The 19336-nt window shown below is 44.4% G+C and overlaps 1 protein-coding gene and 1 long non-coding RNA gene across 2 annotated transcripts in view; one reads left to right on the top strand and one right to left on the bottom strand.

Moving 5' to 3' along the window:
• The window catches only part of LOC146348383 (uncharacterized), a 68122-nt gene extending 67731 nt beyond the window's left edge, over positions 1-391 (top strand). The window contains exon 4 of the long non-coding RNA XR_014790606.1: positions 151-391. This is a non-coding gene — a long non-coding RNA (uncharacterized LOC146348383). The remainder of the gene's footprint in view (positions 1-150) is intronic.
• Positions 1-13282, bottom strand: part of PI16 (peptidase inhibitor 16) — a 31097-nt gene extending 17815 nt beyond the window's left edge. Inside the window, exons 1-2 of the mRNA XM_084852952.1 lie at positions 13099-13282; positions 562-780 (exon numbers count right to left, since the gene is read on the bottom strand). Coding sequence (XP_084709078.1) covers positions 562-780; positions 13099-13266 — 387 coding nt within the window. The 5' untranslated portion in view covers positions 13267-13282. The remainder of the gene's footprint in view (positions 1-561; positions 781-13098) is intronic.
• Between the last annotated feature and the right edge of the window lie 6054 nt (positions 13283-19336).

Genomic DNA, 19336 nt, shown 5'->3' on the forward strand with positions numbered 1-19336 from the left:
TCCTAGAGTTAATAGAAGGGTTTTTTTTTCATTGTTAAAAGTTCCTTTGTTAAAACTTTGTTAAAAGTTTTCTTTCCTTGATAAAAGAGGAGCTTTTCTTTCCTAAAAATGCACATCAGCACTGCTGTTAACTGCCATGCTCTTTTCAAGGGAAAAACAGAAAGAAAACTCCCACTCCCTGGAGAAGCAGCTGTGACATCGGAAGCTCGTTGTGAGGAACACGATCTACTGCATGAGGACTGAATATTATATACGCAGCAGTAGTGCAGCATTCACAATGTGTAATCCTGTTGTCTAGGAATATCCACAGGTGCGGGAGATGGGAATGACATATTGACTGTGATCTTGGCTGTAAATTTAAACTGAATCCAGGAGTAAAAGCGTTCAAAGCAAGAAACCCTATGACTTCTAGCCATAGAATAAATACCCTGTATTCTACCCTGTATCATTTTGCACAAAATGCCCTCCATCACTATGAAGTCTGCTCATTTTAGTAATGGCACAAGAATGTACCTTTTCCTAGGCTTTGCCCTAAGCCCCCATAATGATATAATTGGATACCTGTGTATAATGACCACACATCTCCCCCTCTTTGCATGTCAAGGTGGTCATATTATAATATTGGTACTCATTGTACCACTCGTCCACTACCGTCTTCACATCCAGGTCTCCAGACGTGGTAAAGAGGTTCTCACCGCGCTGACCACGCTCCTTGTTGTGTTCCCAGATGCATTTTTTTGCATAGTCTTTGGCAAACGCTTCAAGGTCTGGATCCCAGCTCTGAAATCACAACATACGAGGACGTCATCCTCACACAGAAGGGCTTTTTGTATAAGCCAACTGAAGGAGTGAATACTCACCACTAAAAATTGGTCAGAGTCCCTGGCCTGCCTAGCAACAGGCAGACCTGGTGTTTTGCCCAGGACAAGTGAGCAGCTGTCATCACAAGATAAAAATGGGGGTCAGGAATCTAGGTCATTTTTCTAGCTTCAGCTGCAAATAATTAGCACTTTGTACCTCAAATATTACCCATCCCAATTAGCTATCATTGCACCCTACCTCCCAATTTGCTCAGAGATGCGTGGGAGGCCCAAGTCATTTGCAGGCACAACCATAATTGTTTCTGGCTATTGGAGAACAGGGGACACTAAAAAAACCCATAGCTGCCTTTACAAATTCTAGCCAAAGGCAAAATTTATATATAAATATTTGTTTGTTTCTTTGTTTCTTTGTTTATTTATTTATTTATGCCCCACCTTTCTGCCAAAAATGGTGCTCAAATAAATATAGTTAATATATAAATAGATGTGAATTTAAAGTAGCCAACACTGAGGCTCTGCTGTTGTTGCTGCAGTAGTGGTGGTAAGTAGTAGTAGACAAGGCAATCAATGTAAATCAGGTTGGTTTAAAACATACAGCCTGTCATTATGCAGAATGCGGTGGTAAAATTCTGGACCAGCTACTCCAGAGACTGCAGGCAGGAAATCGCATTTTTAAGGCTTCAGCAGTGGGAGAGCAAAAAATCCTCTTGGCATGGAGTACATTAGCACACCAGCAAAAAAAAAAAGGCCAGCGTAGCGGTAGCCTTGATGGGCTAGTTAACTACTTTCAGGAAGCTTTTTAAGCCGGGGAGCATTTGAAAATGCTTCCTAGATGTAGTAAGCTAGCACATCACGGAGAGGGCTCCCATCCAGGACTCACGGCCTACCACCTCATTTGGCACAATATGTAGAACAGTTCTGGGGCCAGTAGCAAAGCTGGGTAGAAAACGCCCTCCCCCTTACAACCCTGTGAAGAGCAATGGATAGTAAATATGCTGAACTCCTCCCTGCTGCGAAGAGAAAGCCATGCCCAGTTTAACAGCTGTGCTATGCTGGAGCCAATGCAAACATCTGGAAAGCTTGTTACTTAACAGAGGCCAGCAGCTGCTTGCCAAGAGATCCCTCCAGTGTAGTGAAAGACAGTCCCTTCATATCCAGTTGGGTTCCATAGGCTACATTAGCCACCGTTGCTAAGCAGGAAGGAGAAGTGCTTTTATGTATGAGAGTGTTTCGAGAACGTTGCCATACAAACTCAGGTTATTTTTTTAAGGTAGGGTTTCAGTGTCTCTGAGCTCCCATCCAAAACAGTCGAACAAAGGCACAGAGCCTTGACTCACAGATTTTGGAGTACACACAGTAAGACGACTTCCTGACGTGAGCCACTTGGCTGCTTGCAATGTGGAGTGGTGTCATCTATTTAGTCAAGAGGAGGGAGCGGTTTGCTTGGATGGAATCACAACAAATGGTCCTGGTTCTACTCCACTTCCAAGTGTGAGACTCAACAGTAGTCTAGACGTTACACTTGACGCAAGATCAGCATCCCTGAGATGAATTTCCCACCCTGTTCTGGCCATATCATTTTGTAGAACTCAACACTGTCCTAGATGATAGGCAGGATTCACATGGTGGGTTCTACAACACACAATACAGATTGAGAAGTGGGAATTTCACCGTTGCTCTCAATAGATTTGTATGGCTATGGCTTTTTTCACACGTATGATTGAAATCATTGTATTTATTGATGCATACAGTGCCATCACTGTATATCAGAGGTGTTCAACCGCTTTTAGCCTGAGGGCTGAATTCCATTTCGGAGAAGCTCTTGAGGGCTACATTCCAGTAGTGGGTGGGATGGGGCCAGAAATACCAGAAATATATTTTTGCTTCAAGCTCTTACTGCCAGTCACTAAGCCTTAGGAAGGGTATTCCAACCTTTTAGAATAGGAAAAAACTGCATAAAAGCCAGGAAACCATCAAACAATCAGTCATCATAGGAAAGGGGCCATGGCCATCTGGCAACCCAGGAGGGCTGAATTTGGCTCCTGGGCCTGCATTCCCCAGTTTCATAAGCAAATGGATGCAGATGGCAGCATTCAAGGACCCCAGAGCCTGTGTGAGATTGCTCACCTCCTACAGAGATCTTCCGTTGACTTGATGTTTTCACAACTTCCTATTCTGCCCAATCACCAAATGAGGGGAGGAAAGCAGGAGAGGTACACTAGAACAGCCTACCCCATTGTGAGTCCCTCCAGATGGTTTGGACTACAACTTCCATCTGACCTGACCAGCACAGCCAATGATCAGGGATGATGAGAATTTTAGACCAAAACATCTGGACGGGCTACATTGGGAAAGGCTGCTCTAGAAAGCAGCAGCCACCTATTCCACTTCTATTGCTCCAGCTGTTCCAGCTTCTGATCAGCCACTTTTAATGGCAACAAACGAACAGAGAGTGCATACTCATTCTTGGGGGGCACAAGGGAGCAGTGCAAGCAGGATTTCTACCTCATTTATTTGGATTTTCCAGACTGTATTTTAATAATCTCTGTGTTAATATTTTATTTGATGGATATTAAAGAGAGATTTAAGCTCCACAAAGTAATTCTATTATAAAATAGGTGGTATCTAAATGTTACAATGGTTTTAATGAGGAAGGAAAACGGCTGATTAAATCAAAGCACATAACACTATCAAAGGAGAAGTACTAAAAGAAAATGCAGAGAAGCTGAATTAATTCTTTGCATCTGTCTTCACTTCACAGCAAAAGACATAGGGCAGATACTTATGCCTGAATTGATTTTATCAGGAAGGGAGTCTGAGGAACTGAAGCAAATAGTGGTGACAAGAGATGAAGTTCTACACCTTATTGACAAAACTGAAAAACAAGCAAACCACCAGTCCAGAAAGTATCTATCTGGGAGTTCTTAAAATAACTTAAATGTGAAGTTGCTGATCTTCCAAAAAAAAATGTAACATGTCCCTAAGATCGGCTTCTGTACCAGTGGACTGGAGTATGGCAATGTAACACCAATTTTTTAAAAGAGATTGGGGGCACAAGGATGTCGAGGAAATTATAGGTTAGCTTAATGTCTGTTCTGGGTAAATTGCTGGAAAAGTTTTTAAAGATAAAATTGTCAAGCATATAGACAGATATGTCCTGCTGAACAAGAATCAATATCGCTTCTGCAAAAATAAGTTTCATTGATCTTTTAAAATTGTCATTGTCAATAAACACGTAGACAATGGTGATCTGGTAGACACTGTTTATTTGGACTTCCAAATGGATTTTGACAAAGCCCCTCACCAAAGACTCCTGAGCAAACTTAACAGTCATGAAATAGGAGGAGGGGTCCTCTTATGGACAGGTAACAGGTTAAAGAACTGAAAGCAGAGAGTAGGAATAAATGGACAGTTCATGCAATGGGGGGATGTAAACAGTGGGGTTCCAAAAGGATCTGTATTGGGAACAGTCATTTTAAAATTGTTCATAAATTATCTGGAGTTAGTCATGAGCAGTGAGGTGACCACGTTTGCTGATGACACCGAATTATTAGGGTGGTTAAAGCAAAGGAGGTTTGTGAAAAACTCCAAAAGAAGCTCTCCAAACTGGGGTACTGCTTCAGACTGCAGTGCTTCCACATATTTTTTAAAAATGCTTCTACATTTAAATGGTTCTGCATATTGAAAGAAAAAAAACATCCTACAGCCTGGAGCACCCCCAAACAACCTCCAAAGGAGATGGTAGCAGCAGATGGGCTGACACCTGTTGCCACATAACATCCTTCTTTCTTTTTCTTACTTAATATTTGGTTGGCCAGGCACTTTACGCAGCATAGTGCCTCCTGCTGAGGTTTCAGACACACCTGCCATCTTCATTTCCCCAGTGTGTCTCTGGGAAAATGAAGATGGCAAACATAGCTGGAGCTTTGGCAACAGGCACTTTGTTGAGCAGCGCAACCACCTGACTAAATGTTATAAAAGAAAAAAGGGGCTGTCACCAACTGGTAAGTGGGTTGTGGTAGTGGAAAGAGGAGAGCAGAGCAACCAGGGCACCAGGGAAGTGGGGAATGGGCAGGGGAGTATGGGATAAAAAAGCAGGACAGCAAAGCACCAGGGAAAGCCGGGCAACAGCTAAGCAGCCAGAGTGATATGCAAGGTGGTGGAGGCAGGAGGGCAACTTGCCCAGGGCCCCCTCAAACCTAACAGAGCCACTGTCTTGCTGTGCTAGTTTTCTTTGTTGATTATACAGGGGAGCATCCCAAAAATGTGATTTCCCTGCTTATATAGTCAAAAGTGGTACATTCCATTCCTTAAAACTCTACCACTTCATTCCACTGCAAGTGTAGACTAGGGGCAGCCTAAAATCCTGCATTTAAAACGGGGCTTTCTGCTTCCGTTTTAAATGTGGGATCACTGCTGACTCCCTTTACACGCGCTTCCTTCCCCCCATCCCCTCCTTTCTCCCCTATCTGAGTCTTCCATTATCTTTCATTGATCTCGCTCCTCTTCTTGCTGCTCTAACGCTTTTGACTGAGGAAACTGAAGCAGAACACAAGGGGGTAATTTGATAGCTCATTATGTGCAATCTATTTAAAAACGGAACAAAGGGCATTTAGTGCAGGAGGGTCATGGCGGGGTCTCTGCGTCATATAAATTGTCCTCATATAAATTGTCCGTGAAGGAACAATCTCAGTCGCAGGATAAAAGCTCCGTGTAATGAAGCCCTAGGCCTCGGTTAAAGAACTGTGATTGAGAGTTCACCTATGGGAGTTTTAAAATTAAAATTTATAAATGCAGGATTGTTTATTAAAAGTCCCATTAGAACTCTACCGCTTCGTTCCTACCCCTTTCTGCTGCAGATGTAGACTACACCTTTGCATCTTTTGATCCTGAAGTTCATCCTTAGAACAATGGAGTAAACAGTCTGATCCAGTTTGCACATAATGACTAACTATGGGTTAAACAACCTATTTGCAGTATTTGAGGCTGGAGTATCAATAGCTGCAGCTGCTCCCCAAACCCTGAACTCAGATGAAAAGAGTGAGATAGAGGCTGACATCTGCATACACCTTCTTGGCGTAGTTCTCACTAAAACCCATGTTCAGGCTATACCACTGCAGAATACTGGCTCGCATAATTGAATGCTCAACCCTAGGGGCAGGAAACTATATAGATGTCCATTTAAACCCTCCATATAGAAAACTAGACATCAGGAAGAAAGGTTCTGACCTAGCCATCCTGACATTATGCATTTATTTAAAATATTTATATCTTATAATATCTTGCTTTTCTGCCTGACAACACATCTCCAATGGGGTTGGCAATACAAGAAACAAACATATGATTTTTAAAAAATTGTTAAGGACAGGGATGACTGATGAAGGGTGCTATACTGACTGTTCTTCAAAGGTTCAATGGTCAGCAATGGAGAAAATCCCCCTTTGGTGCCAATCCCCGTATCAGAGAAATGCCCCCTATTTAGCCACTTGCAACCATGAAATTCAGGGGGCTTCAGGCCTAGTTCCTGTGGTTCTCTGGGGATAAGGTATTACTATTAAACCAGTTTAAGTCTGCAGTGTAGTAATTCCCTTCCTTTTTAGGAAACCCATTCTGAATCAGGTGCCTTTGAAAGGATGGAGAGGAACAGGTTCAGGCTGTAGAACACATAATTATTCCCCCTCTAGGGCAGAGAATAGGCTTTGGGAGGAGCTGAAATAGCAGGTCCAGCTTGGGTTTATTATTCCTTTTTTGTGGTGCAGAGCCAGACTCCATAAGCAGAGATCCAACAGCTGTATTTCTTGTTCCATTAAAATACGGTTTGGCAAGCATCGCTTAATGTATATTCTTATGTATGTAAGTATTCCCATGGCAACCAGGCCTGCTGACCTAAACAAAAGTGAAAAGCATGACTTCAGAGGGGGAATTGGTAACAAGAGAAACTGACCATAAGCCCTGTTCTAAAACAAATTAACCCTGAAGCATTTGAAGAATTCTTTAGCACCCACATTTTGGACTGAGGAAAGGAGCATTTCCAGAAGGTAGCTTCCTTAGAATCAGGAGTGCCTCACAGGAAGTGGGCAAAGGTACATCTAGGAAATTGGTACCATCTAGCATAGGAAGTGGCACTATAGGCAACTGTTTAGTCTCCATGATTGCTATGCAACCTGGGCTGACCCAAGTAGTCCATTTAGATAGCAGCAACCAGCATCTTCCTCACCTGTACTGCAAGTGTAATTGAATGCAATACTCCTATGGCCCACCTGATACAAGGCCCTTCAGTTTGAAACAGGCTCTCAAAATGAGCAGGTCTTTTCCATTCTTTAGACCAGAAGTGAAACAAAACATATACATCCCAGCTGCAAAATTTTGCTCTGGCCAAAGGATCCATCTAGACTTGTAGTTTTTCACAGTTTCACAAAATGCTGCCGCCAGATAGTTACCCCTAGCTGGCCAGATGAGGCATATTATCCAAGAAGGAATCTAGTAATCTGCATTGGTTACCTATTCATGTTCTAACTAAATCCAAGGTGCTGCTTCTTACCTTTGAACTCTAAACCAAGTGTGGGCAACCTGTGGGCTTCCAGATGTTTTGGCATACAACTCCCATCATCCCTCACCATTGGCTATGCTGACTAACGATGATGGGAGTTGTATGCCAAAACATCCGGAGGGCCACAAGTTGTCCACCTCTGCTCTAAATGACTCATAGCCTGCTTAACAGTCTGCCTCCTCTCATATGTTTGCTCCCATGCCCTTGGGTCAATGTCAAAAGACCTGCTCTGTGTCCCGTCTCACCCTTCCGCCAACTGAGGGGTAGCAGGTGGGGGGGGTACAAGAGGCTGGACCTCTCTAGTCCCACTGTGCCACTGGGCCAATAGTTCCACTGCCTAGTTAAATGTTGCTTTTTTAGAAGGATTTTGAATATTGATGGCTGACCATGATCTTTCTGCTGATTATACTGTCTGCTTATTTATTGCTTTATTGATAGTCGCTCATTTAAAATTTCTTGCTGTTGACTGCTTTGAGCTCTTGGGGGGTTAACTGTAGTGCAGAAAGTCACTGAAGGGAGTGCAAGACTCCACACCATGTTGCATCACTGCTTGCGCTCCACTTCCTGTCCTTTTCATGCAGGAGCACATTCCTCACTGAAGGGGTATAGCCCTTTGTGCAACTGGTCTTCACGGAAGTCTTACCTTAGCTCTCCTACTGGTTATTGTACCGCTTCTCCTCCTCCATTATCAGAGCCTTTTCATGTTTAAATTGCACTCATACAGCCATTCGCCACAGAGTTGATTTCAGCTGCTAACTTCTTTTAGTAAAAGCTAAACCTGACTTGGTCAGCGTCCTGTAACTGAGTACTTCACCATCTGGACTGAAGCTCCAGCCTCTTTTCACTATCAGATGTAACATGTGTGACACACTACTGCACTTAAAGAAATTCAGTATTCATGAAGAAAAAAATTAGAACCTTTCAGAACAAAACATATGTACCAGAGAACCTTGCAATGATTAATACAGGGAGAGTGAGGGATAAAAGTGAAATTAAAATTAAATACAGTAAGAGTGCTGGCCTAGATATCCCAAGGCTTATAATGCACATCAAATGTGTTTTTAAGAGAGGCTTGTATGTGGAAGCGGAAACACATAAAATATGCCATAATTTGTGTGGAATCATATAAAATATGCTAATATTATATTATATTTATTTTTATAACATTATGTATACACCACCCTGGGATCACTTGCGGATGAGGGACAGTTTACTAATTTTTTAAAGGAAGGAGAAAATAATACATACAACAGCATCTGTCTAAAATTCATTTTTCCAAATAGTACTTGGTGTTAAATTTCTTACTCATATTGCACCTATTTATTTGATTTATATCCCACTTTTCCTCCAAAGAGCTCAAGGTGGTGTCCTCTCCCATTTTATCCATACTACAACCCTGCAAGGTAGGTTAGGTTGAGAGAGGGTGACAGGCCCAAGGTCACCCAATGAGCTTCATGACTGAGTGGGGATTTGAACCTGGGTCTCCCCATTCCAACTCTCTAACAAGTACATCACACTGGCTCTCACCTACAGTCTCATGCTTAGAGAGGGAGTTCATGGATGCACGTTCATTGCTCATTGACTAAAGCATTGAGTAATGGCTGTCATTACAAGTACAATCTTTTTCAAGGGGGGGGTTCATATATTCAGCTATGACTTATTGACAGTGCAATCCTACACCTGTCTATTTAGAAATACGTCCCATTGTGTTAAACAGGGCTTACTCTCAGGTAAGTGGATATAGGATAGCAGCCTGAGTGGCTAAAGATGTAGTAAACTCCCACACATGTGTGAATCTGCCCCATGCTAATATGGTTCAACAAGCCAAACAAAAAAGCAAGGAACTAAGGATATTTGTTCCTGAAGTTATCATATGATCATTGCCGTGATCACTTAGTAACAAGAAACCGTGATCAAGAGTTATCTATCATATGATCACTCATTATGTATCCTTCCATCCTATCATAGGGATGCTGAGAAGTGATAAATCTGGTTAGGGCTGGCCACCACTCATCCTCTGATTGCTTATCGCTCACAGCGAATGTGTCTCATCAAGGGATGTATGAGAATGTTGGTTTTGCTTGCAAAGTATGCTAGCGTGCTCCATCTGAAGCCCCAAACATAAGTGTGAGCCGAAAATATTTACAAATTGTTAAAGACATGCTCATGTTCATCTCATTCCAGATTCCCAGTTAAAACTGCACAAATTTCCTAATTTGTACACATTTCCTCTGTAGACTGAATCAGCACTGCTTTATTCTATGGAGGAAATTTGCACAAATTAGGGAATTTGTAGAAATTTGGGGAGACTTGTGCAAATCTCCCATTCGTGCAAAGTGAGCAGTAATCACAAATGTGAACGAGAATCAGGCTCAAGACAAGCACCAGAGAATCCTCGTGATTTCAAACATTGTTTGCTCACCCATCTCTAGTCTCATCTTTTTTCTTTTTTTTTTAATCAACCCAGTCTGTACATGAAATTGCACCATAAGGAGGGCAGGCGGTGCTTCCAAGAAGCGGGGCTGCTAGAAGTCCCACCCACCCTGCCAAGACATTCTTATCACCTTGACTCCACCTCCTCAAAGCTCCTTCTACCTACTCCACCCACAGAAGCACTACCAGTCTGCGTCACTTCTCAGCACCACCTGTCAGCCATGGCAGTAGCCTTCTCAATACCAGATGCCTCTGGACAAACAACAGTCGAGTGCTGTTGGGGAGAGGCCGTAGCTCAGTGGTAGAGCACCTGCTTGGCATGCAGAAGGTCCCAGGTTCAATCCCCGGCATCTCCAGGTAGGCCTGGAAAAATTCCTGCCTGAAACCCTGGGGAGCTGCTGCCAGTCAGTGTCGACAATACTGAGCTAGATGGCCCAACGGGATGACACAGTATAAGGCAGCTTCCTGTGTGCCTATGTCCCCATGTCCTGACTGAAAGCATCACAGAAGCATTTGACTGGCCACTGTTGAGGCCATCCTAGAGGCTTTGTGGGAGATCCCAATGGATTAGTCCCCCAGGGCACTTGGGGGAGTCCCAAGTTCCCCATGGCACTTAAAGGCAGGTGCCATGGGGGTGGCATACCTGCATTTTCCTCCCTCTGTGGCTAATACCATCCGTGAGGGTGGGAGAATTTAAATCTGGTACTTGCAAGCACTCCCAAGCGCAGCAGCCCTGATCGATTTCCTCTGCAATCTGATTTTACATCTAGGAAAGACAAACAACCCACAAGACCTGTTAAAAGAACTCCCACATCTACTTTAGCTTTTGGCAACAGAGTGCTGGACAAGATAGATGCAAGTGACTTGTTGAAGGCCATGAAAAGTACGAGGCAGGTGCGGTCTCAACCTCAAACATTAAAAAAAAAAAAAAAGATTTCCCCTTCAATTTCCCCCGGATTAATTTCCCAATCAGATTCCACCCAAATCAATTCTACTTCAATTAATTTACCTCTAAACAGCTAATTTCTCCTCTGTCCTCCCAAAAAGAAAGAAAAATCCCAATTTTTCTCTCACCTCGCTCATGCCTGCCCAATGCTCTCCATCCATCAATGAAGTCAGATTCTCTGTTCCGCTGGCTCCAGTTTAAAGAGGCAGGACTCGGATTTAGAATGGGAAGCTGCAGTCCAGTCACAGCCACTTAATGTCCCAGCCAGATCAGCCTGTCTCCACTGCACACACACAACCCCCTCTAGTGTCCTCCATCTAAAAATTGTGCAGGTGCCAGTGAGGTGCTCCATCTTCAACCCCAGGCAGGCAGAGAACTATTTTTGCATGCCTGAGCCGAAACACACCTGAATGATAATCTCAAAGGCGGGGGGGGGGGGAATGCCCGGGGGGTGGCATTTTTTCTCCTCCAGTCAGCCTGGGGTAGAAAAAAACCCAAGCAAAATAAACCTTTTAAAAAATACAAACATTTTTTGCAGGCATGATGGGCAGGTGGATTATTCACCTCATCAGTGATGTCACAGGCAACATTTTTATTAATGACTTGGAGGAGGAGGTGCAGGGAATGCTGATCAGATTTGCAGATGACACAAAATTGGGCAGGATAGCTAATACTTTGGAAGACAGAAACAAAATTCAAGGTAATCTTGATAGGCTGGAGCACTGGGCAGAAAACAACAGAATGAAATTTAATAGGGATAAATGCCAAGTTCTGCACCTAGGAAAAAGAAATCAAATGCACAGTTACAAGATGGGGGATACGTGGCTCAACAACACTACAAGCGAGAAGGAACTTGGAGTTGTTGTAGATCACAAGCTGAATATGAGCCAACAATGTGATGTGGCTGCAAAAAAGGCCAATGCTCTTTTGGGCTGCATTAATAGAAGCATAGCTTCCAAATCCTGGGAAGTACCAGGTCCCCTCTACTCAGCACTGGTTAGGCCTCATCTGGAGTACTGTGTCCAGTTCTGGGCACAACATTTTAAGAAGGATGCAGACAAGCTGGAGAGGGTTCAGAGGAGGGCAACAAAGATAATCAGGGGACTGGAAACAACGCCCTATGAAAAGAGACTGAAAGACCTGGGCATGTTTAGCCTTGAGAAGAGAAGACTGAGGGGAGATAGGATAGCGCTCTTCAAGTACTTGGAAGGTTGTCCCAGAGAGGAAGGCCAGGATCTCTTCTCGATCATCCCAGAAGGCACGGAATAATGGGCTCAAGTTACAGGAAGCCAGATTCTGGCTGAACATCAGGAGAAACTTCCTGACTGTTAGAGCAATATGACAATGGAACCAATTACCGAGGGAGGTGGTGGGCTCTCCCACACTGGAGGCATTCAAGATGAGGCTGGACAGCCCTCTGTCAGGGATGCTCTGACTTGTGTTCCTGCACTGAGCAGGGGGTTGGACTCAGTGGTCCCCTCCAACTCTACTATTCTATGATTCTATGATTCTATCCAATAGGTGCCCGTGACAACTAAATAACCATGTTACATATAGGACCTCAACATTAATGGTGCTGCTACTAGCTGGAGGAGGAGAGAAAATCATTTTCCATCAGCAATGCCAAATTGCTGTTTAAGTGCTGAGTTCCCTGCAACAGTAGCACAACCTAGACGTAAGAGGTCTGCTTTGTATCCCCTGCAACTAATGAGTTGTACATGTGTAGCCAGCTCTCCCCCCACCCCCAAATCAACACCACCACCTGTAGAAGCCCAAAAGATGCTCTGTTTAGAACCGGGATCCAAGCAGCTCAGCTATGTGCTTTTCATACAGAGATACGGGTGGGAGGAAAGTTGCCTAAGTTTACATAGTAGCTGAGCATCATTGCCTTCCTTAACTTAAGCAATTCGTAACAGGATGCTGATAAAATGTGGATGGTCCTTCCACTTAAAGGTACCAGTAAAATGCTTAGTGCCAAGGTATCTACAGAGCCCAAACTAGTTAAGGAAACTGATCTCTGAAATTTAAAACAGTGTAGTACACCTTGCACACAAATATATCATATTGGTTGTGACAAATATACAGTATGTCTTGTAAAGTGCAGCAGGAAGCATGAGGCAGATCTACAGAGATCATCTCTCTGGCTGCTGAATTCAGTTACATCTCAACAGCCTCACATTTCTTCATTTCACCAGTCAGATCATATGCTCCAAAGAAAAGGAAACTTTTTATGAAAACACACAAGAGAAGCTGCTATTCCAAAAGACATGTTCATAGCAAGATGGAGATGGAAACCCTCTGATTTCCCAGGCTGCTGCAAAGTCTGGGACTGTCCACAGCTCACTTACCAGTTTCAGCATGTCTGCAGCTGGAGGAGAGACCTGAGAACGGTACTGGTTGTGCATGTCCACGATCAGCTTCTTGTCCTCGTCTGTAAAGGACCAGCTCAGCTTCATCGGGGTGAGCAACAGGAGAAGGAGGGGGAGGAGGGGAATTCGCAGGCCTGAGCTCAGCATTGTGGCACTGTCTTGTTTTAACAGCCCACGGGTCTGGCAGACAGCTTTAAATCCCTTCCCAGAACAAGGAACACCCAAAGCCCGAGATCGCAAGGAGGAAATTTATCTTTTTACTAGAATGCCTTTCAGAGCCATAGAGGAACACACCCATCTCACATAGTATCATGGATGGAAGAAGAATAATGGTCCTTAAGGGACGGTCAAGCGAGCCATGCCCATGCGATGAAATCAATTGTGTGCATGCAACCTATGCATCAAGTCTCCAGTTAAAGGAATTTGATTTGGGGACCATGCTGCTATGTAACCTGATGCTTAACACACCACTAACCCTAAAATCCAGCCCACTCAGACTTGTGCATATAATCCCCCCTCCCCATTTTCTCTACTAAGAGTTTAACATGCAAACCAAATGCAAAACTACCCACGAGGATGTCTTCACCCATTAGCTAAATTCTGTTGGATGCAGTGACTGCATGTGGTGGTGCAGCCGGTAACACTGAGTAAAAAACAAAAAAACAAAAAACAGGACCAAAGCCATTACCAGACTGGTTCAGCCCTGTGGTCCTTGTAGACCATTGTCTGACTACAGAGCTCAGGCTGGGGAAATGTAGCAGGGCTAATCTATATGTTTGAGCAGCAGTTAGTCCGAGTTCCAGCGCTATGCAAATTACAAATGAATAATGCAGAGTGCTGCACTCATACTAGGAAAACACTGGTGACAGTTTTGCACCAACAACAATGATCAATTGTAGCAGCAGCAAAATGGATGGGGAAAGACACAAGGTGAATTTATACTGCTTTGGTATCATCTGGAAATTGAGCATGAAATGATAAGATTTGCATGCCAACAATAGGATGGGACAATTAAACAAGAGGATCCATGCCTGGAGGAGCGAGGTGGGGCAGAAGTGCTCCAAAGAAGACCATGATATTATGTATAGAGCTGAACCTATATAGTTTTGGGGGAAATCTAGCACGTATGAGGGAAGCAGCCCATATAGCTAATGGTGTTTCCAGATTATTTTCTTTTTGCATAATACTTCTGCAGTTGTTACAGGTCACACAAGATCCAAACATATTTCTGCAATGTATTACTTGCTGTGAAAATCTAACTTTTCCCAAAAGGAAAAAGGAGGCTCTCTTCACACCTGGCATTTTATTCCACTACACACCAGTCCTTTTGATTTTGGATCCTTTCCGGGATTTAGATTGGCCCTGTATTCAGGCATCTCTCATAGTGCTTCCCTCTGCTTTATACCTTTTCATGGCTGGACAGAGCTGCACAGAAAAATCAGGACAGAAAGGGGCTGCTGGCTCCATGCCCCCTCCCCTGATCATTGGTTCCTGTAACATGATTGATGGCTCTGCCCATCCCTCCACTCCTCCACAGCAGGAGGGAAGTGGGAAGCCCTTCTAGTGACCAGGATAGTAGGCTATGGGAGCTGGTCCCCTGCCCCACTCCTTCCTCTGACTTTGTGGCGAGGGAGAGACAGTCTTTGTGGTGGCTTACCCCGAGGTTGCTGGTGCTGCTAGTCCTTCTCTGCTAAATATGTCACTTTGTGATGGAATTAAATGCAGTACATTGCTTGCACTACTAAGTTTGAAGGGTATACCGATTTCCGGGTTCCCAACTACAGTCAATGCACCAAGCCATCCCTAGCAGCCCCCCACCCCCCTACCCAGGTGACCGCTTCATGGGGACACCTTCATCATTAGACCTGGCTTGCTTCGCCCCACCCCCACCCCATGCTGTTGTTGCTCTTCCCCCATATTCTGGCTTTCCAACAACCCTGCAAGGTGGGCCAGGAGAAGAGATAATGGCTGGCTGGCTTCCCAGTCGTACGGATGTTTTCACAGGCGTGAGTGCAAGTCCATTCAATGGCTGTATGAAAAAAGCCCATCAAACTGGTGAGCAAAGGGGAGAAGAAGCAGTCAGTGAAGTCAATGGGAGGGGGAAGTTCCAAGTAAATGCATGGAAAGGGATGGGAGACCTTAAGACTGCCACTCTAAGTAGACTTACAATGCACTCCTATGCATGCCTACTCAGAAGCAAGCCACACAGATTTCAATGGCACTTACTCCCAAGAAAAGAAAGCCTTACAGCCAAGGAGTTTACTCAGAAGTAAGCATTGCTGTGTTCAGGGGATCTTGGAGAAGCATTTGGGATGGTTAACCACTCTACAGTCCAAGAGCCCATAGTGGAATGGGAGAGAGGCAGAAACGGTCACTGGAAGTGTGGTCAGTGACCTGCCCCCACCCTCCCACCAATTTGTTGTCATGACAATATTATTCAACACCGCCCAGTAACACCCCCTAGCACATGCCCACATAAAGTGGGGCAAAGCACTAGAGGGGAAATATGCAGTGGGGTGGGAATGGTGATTTCAATTGCAAGCACAGAAAACGCTGGGTTTTCCCCGTTCTCAGATAACACGGGAAGAGGGAGGGGAAGTTGTGAGAAGCAGCAGAGCAGCAGCAGCATTGTTTAAAGCTCCTGCGAAAGCCAGTGATTAAAGAAAAACAATCCTGCTAAAAAAACAGCATGTGAAGTTGGCCTGAAATCACTTGTTGCAGTGAAATGCAGCTTTTCTCCCATGAGAACATCCACTTCAAATTTGAATGCTGTGCAGAAGACGGCTGCATGGCACAGGCAATTATTAGATGATTGCCTGTGAAATCACTAGCAATGAGCAACAGTTGTTGCCCGTCATTCCTGCACCATTTTGTGACTTTAAAGCATTTGTAATAAAAAGCTTTTGAGGCTGTGCTTCCCACGACACCTTCAAACACTGGGGTATTTATCCCTTAGTAAAGACAGCAATGCTGCCCTTTTCCCCCATACCAATGTCCCACCATTTTGTGAACCCTCCATTGCTCTTTATTATTTGTATTCATTGTTTCTTCTTTGAAGCTTGTGTGCTCCCTACTCTCTAGTAAAGAAATGCACATCTATAGCAATCTTTTTTTTTTTCTTTTCTTTTAAAGAGGCATACATGGGATACTGGGCAGGAAGGCTTCTCACCTTCTTCTGCATTATATGGGTCTATGGGTATTGTGGTACTTAGCAGTTTCAAGCAGAAATGAAAAAAAGCTAAGAGCTGGTATTAAAAACTTCAAGGAAAGACTGAGGGCTCACCGGAGGTGTAGTTAAAGGGAAGCAGACTATGCGAAGACATACCTGGTAAGATAAGCTTTGCTTTATACAATGTTCATAATAAAGTTCATTAACTAGCTCTGTTAAAGATAGTCGCCAAGGGAATTATATCATTTCAGTTTCAATGCAGCCTATGTGATAGGACAGGATTACTATAATTAGTTTATTTTGAAAACATAAATCCTAGGGGAAAGCTAAATGCCCACAGCATACAAAGTAGTCAGCAGTATTTGCATGTAATGAAAATCAGTGGTTACTCTCCAGTGAATAATTATCACTGCAACCTCATTCGAAAAATCAGGCTTCCTCTGTAGTTCAAGCAGCCAAGCGTGCAGTCCCACATATGGCACAATGGCATTCTTCAGGAAGTGTCTGGGCCACACGGGTAAACTCCCTCCAACAGACACAACCATTTCACCTGGGTAAGAAATGCAGTAGACAAGAGCGGGGAATCTCAGTTCTGGGGACTACGTCTGACCCTCCTGGGGTCACAATCTGGGGAATCCCATTGGGCCCCACCCCCTTCCCTCCAACCTCCAGTTGTTTGGTGGTTTCCCAGCTTTTGTGCAGCTTTTTCCCCAGTCTAAAAGGTTGAAATGCCTCTCCTAGGTCCTGGCAGTAAGAGTTTTTGGCTACCTTTGGTCCTGCCCCTTTTGCCTTCAGACCCGCCTTCCACTAGAATGTGGCCCCTGAGAGCTGCTCTGAAATTGGATCTGGCCTTCCAGCTGAAAGAGATTCCCTACCCCTACATTAGATTTATGTCCCCACCATCAGAAATTCCTTAATCAGGCATGATGCAACGGACCAACAGACTGGCTTTTTGGGAGGGGACCCTCTGTGCAGCCATTCATCCTGCTTCTTATGCTTCTTTTTTTGGTTAATTTGCTTCAGAAGTCTTTGACAGGTTCTATTTGTCCTTCTTAGGCATGCTCTGAAAACGAGCTTCCAGGGGCCTTAAGTCCCAGGGGAACCATCCACACAACCCACTTGTTACATCAGTACTGAAGACTGCATTGACACAAAAAGCAGTGTTCGCCTAGGCCCTGAGAACGACGGAGCCAGCTTGCTGGGCGAAGCAGGAGAGCTTGTCGCGACACCTGAAACTGGCTCAATGGACAGTATTAAGGCTGAAGGGCCCAAAACTTAACCCAGTGGCCTAGCCAATTTCGTAATGGTCCTGGTTGAAGAGTCAGCTGCAGAGACGGCCCTGCTCCTGCAGAGTTGCTCATGAGTTAATGTGTTATGTTGTGCCTTCTTGGTGGATCTTTGACAGTGGGGACAGAAGTCCCGCAAGTAAAATGGTTGTGTCCAGAAGGGGTTTGCCCTCACAGCCATGGCAGTTTGGGAAGAATGCCTATCGTGCCATACCTGGGACTGCCCAGAGACCAGGCAGAAGAAATTAAGGCGTTCTAACCATGCTCCATATTTGCTGCCATGAGCATGAGCAGTGGCATGGTGGTAAATTTTGAAGTGCAGGTGCTCATCATGACATGTTCCCCAAGGAGAGTCCAGAAAGGCAGGCGAGTGTGTTGACCCACAAGTGTGTGTGTGTGTGCTCGCGCACGTACGAAGAGCAGGAGTACATAGCATAATATCCAATTTATTAGGATCAGCTGACATAGAATAGTGAGCTGGCAAGGGAAATGCAGTGGTTAGCATGTGGCTGGAGAGATGTAAGATTGCATGAGAAAGGGAAAGAGGGGGATACAAGAGGTCCCTAAGCAGCAAGAACATAAGTCTGCCAGCTGTAGATTGTCCAGGAGTTTCTTTTCCCAGCATCGGGGAGAAACATTTTATCTCAAAGTCAACAAATGAATTTTAGCAGTTTTCATCTCCACCAGGAGCAGGTCTTTTGTAAAGGTAATGGCCCATGCAAGACCAAGCCACCCTGCAAAATAGTTTGCATTACAGCAGGGATCGTTCACCACTATGTATTGTTGCTGGGAAAATCCGTATCTTCCCACCTACTGTAAGGATTGCAGCTAAACTCAAGAGGAATAGGGAAGCTGAGGGTGGGACAGCAGATGGTGTCATTGTTCCTGCGAATCAAAAGATCCTGGGCCTTTGACCCTGGAGGTCCTGGCTCCACTACACCACTGAGCATGAGAGCAGTTCAGAGAAAGTCCTGGGCCTCCTGGAAGATCACCCAAGTGCTTCCATCACGGCATTGTGTTTAAATGAGCCTTTTCACTGTCCCCCATGCAGCAGACTCAAGCTTAACTTACCAATATATACATGGCTGCTGCTCTACCATGCTCCAGGCAGATTTCTAGAAGATAAGTACACGGATTTTTTTAGAAATTCAGTACACCAAGAATTATTTTAATGAAGTCTTTTAAAAGCCAATATAGCATCACCAACATATTGCATTGAGTTTATTGGCCAATATAACCTAGAATAAATTATTGTGAGAGAAAGCAGCTCAGAAATGGAAAACACATCAGCCACGGAAGAGAAACTGGAGATTTAAAAAGAGCTGCTTAAATGGTTGCTTGCAGCACTTCATCCAGACACTATGATGTGAGTGAAAAGAATGCCAGGGGGATAAACAAGCAGGTGAGCAGACATTCCAAGAGGAATGGAGAGGAAACAGAGGTGGGAAGAAAAGAACAGATCAACTGAGGTGATGTCAATCAAAGATGCAATAAGTAACTAATTGACAAGCCCAGTTTGATGTCTCCCCCACCCCTCCAATGAGGCCAAATGACATATTACGTTAAACCTGTAGTTTAGTATGGCATGATTTTATAGCTTTAAATAAAACAGATTCACTCCCCTGTACCATGATCCTGAAGAAAATCCCCTCAGCTCCCTCCCCCACAATGTGTAAGCTGTTATTTGGCACAGGAGGAAAGCTGCCATTAACACCAAATAATAGCTGCGAGGGATTTTTGTTGGGACTCCAGTAAGGGGAAG

This window comes from Heloderma suspectum, chromosome 4 (assembly GCF_057233095.1).
Source record: "Heloderma suspectum isolate Gila_16-S chromosome 4, 16-S_ref, whole genome shotgun sequence".
NCBI lineage: Eukaryota > Metazoa > Chordata > Lepidosauria > Squamata > Helodermatidae > Heloderma > Heloderma suspectum.